Genomic DNA, 11,194 nt, shown 5'->3' with positions numbered 1-11,194 from the left:
TTTTTCCTCTTCTTTTTTTTTTCTTTTCTTCTTTTTTCATTTCCCCTCGGTTCCTATCGCGCACGATCACCCATGCCCCACCATTTGTCCTGCTAATGGGCCACCGACATCGTTGCTCGATGCTCGCTAATCTTTTTCTACATACAGTACATACATTTCCCGATTCCGCCTGGCCCCGCCGAGTTTCCGATTGTATAAAGCTCTCCGGCCCATCCTCGATTCCCATCGTCGATCCCTTCCTTTTTACACACCGTCTCTCTAATGAACGCGAAAAATACTCTCGTAGTAGAGACGTACACGCTCGACGACAATTACGAATCGACGACGAGAGATCGATAAATGGATTCTCATCGGATTTTAATAAATTCCTCCCCCCTTCCACGCGTATTCCATTCAGGTACTGCACGTTGATTCGACTCCTACATCCTTTCGTATTATTACGTAGAATTATATGTCGTTTTATTATAGGAATAAAGGTTTACAATTGAGGAAAATTTGCGATCTCTTCTGCACAAAATCTTCTCGAATCTCGTTATATACTCGAAAGCTCGACGGGTGGCAGGGATGTCGGGCCAGCTAACATACGATGCATGGATCAATGGAGTAATATAAATGCGTAATATCGTCCCCTATATTATATCTAACGTAATTACCCCAGCGTAAATGATTATTTATCCGCGACACTTTGCTTGATTGTTCTGCTCATATCACTTCTTGCTCTATCGAATTACCCGAGCGTAATTACCGATCCCAAATACGATTCGACACAATCGAACGATCGCCACCGCACAGCGAATCGATTGGCGTCTCGAAGAATCGTGGAAGAAGTCGACCCTTCCACTTCCTTTCGCACGGTCGATCATATAACGACGAGTTCCTTCGATGATAAATCATCGCTTATCCCGCAACGTGATCGCGTCACGTATGTCGCGTCGAGCGAAGAAACTCGTGGTTTAAGGTGGAAATAACGGTTTCTCGAACATCTCGCGAATCGTTCCATCCACGCGCTCTTCCACACACTCTTGCTCCTCCCGATCTTTCGATCGAATTTATTACAATCGTCGTTTTAACGCATCGTTAACGTTCAACGATGATTATACAATGATGATGATCCTCGGACGCACCTGCACTCGCTGCGTATCTACGTTTGCGTGTCATATGTTTTTTTTTCTTTTTGAACGCGTTTAAGAACGTTGAATGGTGACTCCACGTTTGTCACAAGGCGTTTCTTGTTCCTGTTGTTACGCAAAGTAAAAAACACGGATAGGAAACGAAACATAATAGGAAACACATTCGATTTCTCTCGAAATTGCGAACGCTGACATTGGCGAAGCGACGATTGGCAGTATCGTACGGCGTATCGGAGCCGAGAAAATGTGTATCGTATATGATCGATGATTAAAAAAAAAAAAGAGAAAAGAAAGGAACGGACGTTCGGCGCCTAAAAATTAACTTTTCTCTTCCCCTCGAAAGGGGTTGAAATGTTATCGCTTCGACTGCTCCTACGATCTCTACACACACAGATCCCCTATGACATTTAATCGAATTATCGTAGTATTAAATTGTAAAATTGTGGCTACGCGCTTATTTTATTTTTTACTTTTTACTTTTTTTTTTTTTTCCTTTACCGATTAGTCCGACTACTTAATGAGGTTTTCTTTATTTCTTTTTTCATCATTATTATTATTATTATTATTTTCTACGCTAGGGAGAGAGAGAGAGAGAGAGAAAGAAAGAGAGAGAGGTTTATCATCGACAATCGGTCGTCATGAATTCCTAGGAAAGGACGAGGTATCGAATTGATTTGAATTTTAATCGACGACCGATTAGACAGGATAAAAACGAATACGAAACGGGGGAGAGGGAGGGGACAGGCACACGCGAATAGTGAAAACACGAGTTTTCTTCTCCTGAGGAAAGGGAGGGGGAGGAAGAGAAGCTCCTCGATCCTCGTGCTTTTGACCGCACACTGAAACTTCGAAAGCTGCATTCTTCTCGATGCAAATGGAATTCAGGAAAAGCGCGCGCGTTTTAGGACTCTCTCGGCTACAATGCCATTCTATCGATTCTCCACGGTACTCTGTTGGCGCGGGTCCACTCCTTTGCCCACATAGGTATCATACAGTGTCGTCGCTCCTTCGTTTTCATCTCTCTTTTCCCCCTTTTTTTTCCCCTCCCCCCGATAATTAAAGTGGCGCTTCGCGAGGGCTTAATCAACTGAACGGGTGTCAAATGAGGTGCACACATTGTAGCCCGGGTTCGAGAATTTGATCAAATTAAACCATCTATCTTATCTGCACGTGGAGCGTGGATTCGATTAAATGTAAATTTGAATGTCGGAGGGAAAGGAAGAAGAAAAAGAAAAAGAAAAGAGAATACGATTGATCGATAGATATTTTCATTGAGATAACGATTGCCGATTCCTTCTTCTAATTTGAAGAAATTACTTTTCATCATCAAAAATCGAATTTTAATTTTTCTTTTTACAAATATTACAAATATACCTTACACTTCGAATCGAAGTGTACATATTTTATTTAACGCAATCAAAGATATATATTTAATTGAACGATTCATCTTGTCGTGTCGATCGATATAAAAAAATTCCAAGAGTTAAAATCCTTCGTTTTTCACTCTTCTGATCAACTCGTCTCTTAGATCGCTTCCTTGCAAGGAGGTGAGTCAAAGCACCGCTTTAAATCATCGCGCGAAAAAAAGAAGAGAAAAACGGAAGCGCGTGTCTTCCGTTTACGGAAACCGATCGCGCGTAGATCGACGCGACACCGCGTGTATGCCATTCGTAGCGACAAGTGTCCCGCAGCGGGCGGTTCAGAAACGCATCAAGAAACTTACGTGTATATTCGCTTCGCGAACGTGCGCCGCGCTGAATACAAAACACGCATATGTATATATATATATATATATATATATATATATTTGGAAACTTGAGCGGAACGTAGTGTGTGTCAACGGCGATAATTAAAAAACTCGCTCTCTATACAATTCTTCTTTTTTTTTTTCCTTTTCTTTCTTTCTTTCTTTCTTTCTTTCTTTTAAATTAAGAAATAAATAATCGCCGGCGCCGGAGCTTGGCCAGCCGAGCAACGAGAGTGTTACACTCAAGAAACTGTACAGAATATTACAAAGGAAATGGTACAAACGTTGGTCAAGTGACGCGGAACGAGGCTGGAAACAATTCCACGATGCGCGTTAAGTTGTCTCGAAATTTGTTGTTCTCGTTATTTAAAACGAGAAGATTTTGTTGATAAATTCGATGAATTTGAGAGTTTGAATAAAGTGCAAGCTGATTTATTTTCCATTACGATATTTGATTTTTCTAGCATTCTTTTTTTCCTTTAAGTAATTCTTTCTTGATAATAAGAAAGATAAGTTAAATTGTTTTGGAATTATATAGAGAGTTAAAAAACCAGATAATTTGATGATTTTATATTGAAATCATTCCAGAAGAATGCATATAGAAATTTGTGTAATAGGAAAAGGAAATGGATTTTTGAGACAACGTGATGGATAATGGAATCTTTTTTAGTGTTTATAATTAGAGCCTCGATAAGGGAGAATCGACCAACGTTTATACGATCTCCGTTAAAAAACGCATCTATTCGTATAAATCTAATTAGTAACAGAATATACAGTCTCTGGCGCGAACCAAGCAATTTCTCCCCCGTGACTTTGTCGTTTTTGAGAAAGCTAGAAAAGCTGGGTGCTAGGAAATATTCTCTAGAAATTTTTGTCATCGCTAGGAATTGCATGCTTGGTTCGTGGCCTAAATAAACAGCCAACAATATAAATTCTTTCGAGTCCAGAAGCTTGAAAATAATTTTAATGTCAGGCAGGAGCCTCGTTTCCTCGCGGATATCTTTCGTTCGAGATCGTTAACCTTTAAAGTGGGATCAAGTACCGAACATTTCCGATTTCTATCGCTCTTGTCGAAGTTTCGAAATTGCTCGCACAAATGGACCGGCAAACTTGCGCCATATTCTTGGTTCAATAGAAGGATAGAAATTACACATACGTTTCATCTGATAATTAAATAATATTTTTATCAAAATACTTGGGAATTTGTTAAAAATTTCACAACAGACGAAGCGATCGAATGTTTATTGACCGAGGAATCGAGAAAAATTAAATAACTTTCCAATAAATTGATTTATTGGAGACAAGCGTTACAAGCAAAAGTCAAGATAGGATATGGAAAAGTAGACGGAAAGCAAGATGCTACGACTTTGTAAAATTTTGATTCACGATTCGTCGCATCGTTTCCTTTATCCGATCTTGTCAAAGAGGAGCAAAGGAGCTCTCCATCCGTTTTGACACTGGGAACAAACGTCGACCGTGTTAACGTTACAATGGAAAATGCAATTCGTTCCAGGATTTCTACACTGACCTTCTTTGATCGTATATCGGCCACGTATTCCTGGAAACACGAAATACGAAGCGAAATGTTACGCGACTAACCGGAATCGAAAATCGGAAAATCAATTCCGAATCGATTATCGTTTGCGATGAAAGTTTTCGTTTTTTATTATGTACGCCGTCGATACCGAATACCCTTTTTCGTCCAGCTACACAGATCTGTCTCTGCAGGTTTTTCTCCATTATATACACGGTTACCAATCGCGAAAGAAACTAGAGCTTAGTAGCTAATAAAATCGTTCGAAACGAATCGAAGGGTATTCGAATGTATATAATCCGGTGTAGTAAAAGAATAACGAGTATTCAAACTCGAAAGATATCCAAAGGAGGGAATTGGTCCTGCGCAAGCACGCGATATACATAGTAACAATACGGTGCACGAGCAGAGAGGGAGGTCGATCTTTGATTGAGGACATCGTAGATCCTAGAAGCTCTTCTTCGAAGGAAGCTTCGTCGAGGGAAAATATATATATATATATATATATATATATATATATATATATATATATATATATATTTGGCAATCGTCATCTATATCAACTTCTTCGTCGTGATTATTATTACACGCGATCACGACTCGAGGCCACATCGAAAAATATTTCTCTTCTCCCGCGCTATCTCGTCCATTATTTTATTCCTTCCTTATTTATTCGTACACAGAACGTGTTCATTGTTTTACAAAAAGAAGATAAAAAAAAAAATATTTACGTTCAACGACAGATCGCGTCGTCAAATGCGTAGAATGAAACTCTAGGAAGGAGAGAGGGGGGAGGAGGAACCCTATTATATATATTATATAAATCGTCTCTACCTTGTCCTCACTCAACGATCTCCGATCTGGTTGATGAAACGAGCCACGTGATAATAGCAGTTGTTTCGATCCACGTGACGCGTGAGAGGGTACACACCGGTGCATACGTACTTACATATGAATCCACCTCCCCGATTCCTCAGCTTGATCAACAAGAAGATAAAAAACGGCCGTCCTAGATAAACGAAATCGATCGGTTCTCGTACGATCGGCGCGCAAGACGACCAGCCAGTGTTCACCTGAACGCTGCTGTGACGATGATCGCCAAGGTGGCGAGAGTAACGATCGTGGGTATCGACCTGGTCGAGGAACTTCCGCCCGTTGGTCCGTCACTGCTTCGTGACACTTTGCTGCGCACCAATTGTCCACGCTCCACCGCGTTCGTCTCGTCACTGTCCGGGTCCACCGGTGCGCCGATGTCCTCGTCCTCGCTCAGCATTAACGACAACTTGTTCCTGAGAGGTTTCTTGGAGCACGGGAGGGCCACCTCCTCGTACGGCCTCAGGATCCTTGGATAATGGACTTCGAGGCTGTCCATCCCGGCCAGTTCCCCCTTGTTCGTCCAGCAAAGGGGTTTAAAGGTGCCGCCCCGAGTAGCTTCCTGGAAGCTCTGAAAACTGCTCTCCCAGTCGTAGCTGAGCAAACGTTCCTCCAACGTCATGCCGGCCAACTTTTGTGGTTCTTGAATCTTTACCGGGCTGGAACCCCTGTAACGAGAAGGATGCTGTCCTCAAGGATCTCGTTCGACTTATATATACATGTATATATATATATATATATATATTCATCGTGGAGAAGTTTCACGCTAGGGACGGATACGCTCTCGTGACTCGCATCGCGAATGCACGCTCGTTTGCGGAAACAAAGCCTGTTGCCAAAGCTTTTTGGAGAAAATGCACGTCGTGCATGCATTTCCTTTCTTGGACAGGAAATTTTCTTGGCGAATGTTTTCTTAAGGTGGAGGCGTTGATGGTGCCAGGTAAAATAAAAGAGGACCGTTTTAATGGGACACTCGGCTCTTTCGAGTATTTTTTAACATATAGTGACAGAAAAAGAAAAAAAAAAGAAAAGAAAAGGATTCTATATATAATCGTTCTAGTTTTCGAGAACAACTTGAGATGAGAAGGAGAAGGATACCGTTCTAATTATAACAAGATGATCGTTCAAGTATTTAGAGGGTAATTAGTTTGATGGGTCGGTTAACAACGAGTCGGGACAATGGATGGGTAACAGGTGTATGGTTATATTGAAATATAGAGGCGTTGCTCGCATCCCTCTTCGACCGATGCGGCAATTTAACCGCGATGTCACGCGAAGATGACAATGATCTCTGGCCGGAGTTAACGACCCAACTAGGCAACGACCTGCCGATATTAGTGGTAGTAATAACAGTAATTTAACTACGGTATTCAATGTAACCCGGAGTGTGTTTAGCGAAACAGGACGCTTGTTACATTAAGGTTCGTGACACGTCGCCAGGAAGCGTCTTCGTGACACACGTAACATTACGTAATGCAATAAACGATGCGTCTGGCGCAATATAACCGGCGCTCGTTGAGCTAACGACAGGTCGTGGCGGTCGTGACGCACGGGCCATCGCCGTCCCTAATTGCCAATTTAAAGTAATCAGAGTAAAAGGAGCGAACGTCTGCTCGTAGCTTTGTGTGTGTGTGTGTGCGGTGGATGATGGTGGTGGTGGTGGTCATGCGTCGTGATCATTAACGTGGTATCAACCGTCCCGTGTAAATTAATATGAAACGGTCTTTGAACTCTCGCTCTCTTTCTATTCGAAAAAAAATAAAAATAAAAAAAAGTAGAAAGAAGAAAGTGAAACGAGAGCGACGTCCGCGTGATTATTTCGCAAAATTCGAATCGACCGAGCTGTCTCGTTTGTCCCGCGGGTGAACGATCCGAACGTGCTTCGAAAATCGTTGTCGATATTTAAACAAGGGCTGGAAAACAATTATGACAAATACTCACTGCATCAGCTTTTGGATCCCCAAACTCTGCAGAACCGTTGGTAATGAAGGGAGAGAGTAGCAGAGCGACAGCTCGATGCGGGGATAATAAAGCGTGGACACCAGGCAAGTTTCTTCCCTCGTTGTCAGACCGCCGAGCGTGATTGCTTGCCTCGATTTAGACGAGTACGTGCATTCGGCCACCAAATGATCGCCCTGCAACGAAAATATCGTCGAATCGATTGTAATCACTGATAATAATAAATCAAGACTATCCACGCAATCTATTTTCAACTTTGACGAATTATCGAACGTTTCATCCCTATCCCGAAGATACTCATCTCCGAAAATACTTCCAAATTTACGCATCGATAAACTAAATTACTCGACAATTTCCCTCCATCGATGCTCGATCAAAATTTCTGGGTTCAAATCATTTAAACGAGGGACTCACCGGATAGACCCTGACGGGCTTCTGCAGCTTCCGATACTCCTGATAGCTGGGATCGTAATTGGTGTCGGACGCAATGGGTGGCAGCTCCTCGCCTGATCTTATCTGACGCAATCTGACCTTCCTCCCCAGTTGATGGGTATGCATGATGACGGCGAATATGTTGATGCCGCTGTTGGGTATCGTGTGCCCGGTGCAGTCGGAGATGCAGTGACCTTCGGACACAACCTCCGCCTGGCCTGGCGGTATGATGTGCCTCCAGTTGGGGTCGATGCCGACGCTCAGGATACCGGCGTCGTGAGTGCGCAACTTGTCCGTGTAATGCAAACGCAGCCCGGAACTGTCGCTTATGAACGCGTCCATCTGAGGATTCGCGTAGTGGGTCTCGAGCATGTAGTAGCGCGGCCCCGTGTGCGGATCCAGCGCGTAGCCGGCCTCGGCCGGGTAATTGAACCCCTGCGGAAAGAAACAGCGTGGCGAACGCGCTCGATTATGCGCCGTGTTGGAAACGGGACGGATTCGAATCGAGAGCGGTCGGATTTATGAAACGGTCGGGGTACAAATGGTTATTTTTCGCGCCGTTTCTTGTTTCGATTCGCTTCCGATGAATTATTGTCTTCGAGATAAGAATTCTTTTCGAAACGATGCCGCTCTCGTCTTTTTATTTCTATGATATTTTTTTTGATGGTCGTCGAGGTGAAGTAGAGGATTCTTGGAACGAATGGAGAGGAACATTTGATTTCTATTTAAATTTTATATAATCGATTAAAAGAAAAGTATCTAGGAAATTTTTGGAAATAATCAATTTCGTCGCGAGAATAATTATCGTACGCGTTATTTATTATTGCATCGTAATAGGGGGGAAAAATATGTATATAAAGTGGAAGAAGCGCAGGTGCGCGTATAAATCATTGGAGATATAATCGAGATTTGAATCACCGACCGAGGATAATTACACGGTGGATAAATCAGTGTCCACGAATGTTAATCCGACGTCATCTTGGGACGAGCATAAGAGAGACACGCGGTGGTGGTGGGATGCGGGTATATATCGCGGTAATTCCGGGTTTTGTGTAATGCATACCAATGCGGAGGGGGGCAAGCGAGAGAGAGAGAGAGACAGAGATCGGCTACGAACTCGTTTCTTCGTGGTCGCTGGTAACACGAACACCCTGCGAAGATGCGACTGATCGCGGGGACACCCGGTTAATCTCACACGCGACACCGTGTCACGATTTAATTGCTGGTACACGCGAAACCACTTCTGCCCACGTGGAATAATTTAAAAAAAAAAGAAAGAAGGAAAAGAGATGCACGAATAAATGAATAAAATTAAAACCGACCTTTGAAATGATATTCTCTAGAGAATATTCGCGAGAATTACAGGTATCGTGTATTTCGAATTTATTTGATAAATTTCAATCAATCCCGCTTCAACGTCGTTTCGAACCGAGATCGAACCAATTTTCTTTTTTTCTTTTTCTTTTTTGCCCTCGAAATTTATTTTTCGACCTCTCCCCTCCTCTCTCTCCCTCTCCTGAAATTTGTTTAATTCTTAATTTACATTTAAATGTGTCACGTAGCATACCTCGGAGCCGAGACTCCAGATAGCGGCGATTGTATTACATTGAAGAGACGGCTGATTGGACTGATAGCAAACACTGCCTGACGTCTTCGCCGCGGATTCCAATTGCCCCTGATCCCCACGACACTCGTACAAAGTCATGTGATGCAGGTAATCGTGACTTCCGGGTTGTATCACCGGCTCGTGCTGGAAAAGAAAGAGAGACACAACGGCGTTACATCCAACACTTGTCGGACGAACAAATGGAAGGGGGGGAAAAAGAAGAAAGGAGCCTCCTGTCTCTTTTAGAGAAGGAACTTAATTCATTGTTGGAACGCGATTGCATCGCCGATAAAAATCAGAGATCTTTTGACGAATCGACGTGCGCCCTTTGAATATCGATATGAATCGCGACGCTCGAAAGAATGTTAACCACGTGTATTGGCGGGTATCTACATCTCGATGAATCGAAGGATAAATCTTTGAATAGAAGAGAATTGTTCTCTGAAATTTCGTTACAGTGCAACGTAATCGCGTTACGAATCGTGGTCACGAACGATCGATGCAGAAATATCGTACGATTTCGCGATTACAATATCGCCTCTGTTTCCGCGATGTTTATTTTTAAATATCGATCGAGGATTATCATTCCATCGAATTGGATATGAAAGAAAGGAAAATTAGGAATTAAATTAGACGCGATAATTTAACGCAACGATAAATATGTGGAGCGTGAGGATGAATTTAATTAAATTGGACCCCGAAATACTTTCCAATGCTCAATCTTGCCTTACTGACGCGAAACCGATTCGCGGTTATACAGATCGACTGTCACACGTCTCTCGTTCGATCGCTTAAAATATAAATACGTAATATATAGGACGAAAGACGTATATTTCCAATTTTCGGCGTGTCACGGCCGAGAATAGAGAACAAATTGGTCGAATGATTCCGCGCGAGACCATCTAAAGATACAAAGTTGTGAAAAATGAAACGAGAGAGAAAAAAAAAGGCGTTTAAAAATAAATTCTAATAAATCTCCGCCCCTTCCTTTCTCGAAAGGAAGTATTTTCGGTATTCGCGTTTCTATGATTCGTCGGTCGGTAATGGGAGGCGAGATTAAGGGTAAATGGCGGGATGAAACGATCGTTCCCGTGAATCTTGATAAGAAATTCGCGAGAATTTCGACGAGCCGACAAACCGGCGGAGATCTATACGATGCTTGACAGCTCCCACGTCGACGGGAATCTGTTCGTACGTTCCAGGTTTAATCAAGTTTAGATGGGTTAGGGATGCGTAAGACGCGGAGTGGGAGGGTTAGTAAGTAGGTTATAGCTGTGGAGGTGAACTTACCTTCACGACGTGGTGTTTGTGATCAATGTTTGGCATCCTAAGAACGCGGCACCAAAGCAACGTGTCTTGTCCCTTGGGTAAGCGTACCTGCAAAGTAATTCGAACACGATGGTTGGTTAAACGAGCTTAATTCCGCGAGCTGTTTCGAAGATGGAAAACTTTTACGATAAATTAACTCTAGATACTTTTTTCTTTTTCTTTTTTTTTTTCTTAAAATTTAAACTTCATATTTTTAATAAGAAAACTATACCATTATTATTATTTTAAATAATTAGTTCTCGTTCATCCGATCCAGATTATTTTCAACCCATGTTTCTGATACGAATAATAATATTTAAAAGTCAAAAGTAAATCGGATTAGGTCGTATTTTTGATTAGCGAATTTTTGAAATTTCGATTCAAAAAAGAAGAGAAATATACGGTTGAAAAAATCCATCAAATCCAAGACAAAAATTCTCAATTTCTTCAAGCAATTCTATAACAGGATATCTATATATTTGAAACAGATGATTGCATACGAGGAAACGAAGTTGGACAAAGATGGACGTTGTTAGTTACTTTCTCAAAATTTCTCAAATGTTAACGCTCTGTGGAGAGTGGCGCACAACACATGGCTCGAAAGC

General features: G+C 42.2%; 1 protein-coding gene across 2 annotated transcripts in view; it reads right to left on the bottom strand.

The window, feature by feature from the left end:
- The window catches only part of LOC410362 (MOXD1 homolog 2), a 190,100-nt gene continuing 178,906 nt past the window's right edge, over nt 1-11,194 (bottom strand). For both annotated transcript variants that reach the window (XM_016915532.2, XM_016915531.2), the window contains 5 exons: nt 10,572-10,658; nt 9,243-9,425; nt 7,658-8,110; nt 7,226-7,419; nt 1-5,952 (listed from right to left, as the gene is read on the bottom strand). In XM_016915532.2, the coding sequence (XP_016771021.1) occupies nt 5,481-5,952; nt 7,226-7,419; nt 7,658-8,110; nt 9,243-9,425; nt 10,572-10,658 (1,389 nt within the window). In that variant the 3' untranslated portion in view covers nt 1-5,480. The remainder of the gene's footprint in view (nt 5,953-7,225; nt 7,420-7,657; nt 8,111-9,242; nt 9,426-10,571; nt 10,659-11,194) is intronic.

Source organism: Apis mellifera, linkage group LG12, assembly GCF_003254395.2.
Source record: "Apis mellifera strain DH4 linkage group LG12, Amel_HAv3.1, whole genome shotgun sequence".
Taxonomy (NCBI): Eukaryota; Metazoa; Arthropoda; class Insecta; order Hymenoptera; family Apidae; genus Apis; species Apis mellifera.
This window is presented reverse-complemented; position numbering and strand designations above follow the sequence as displayed.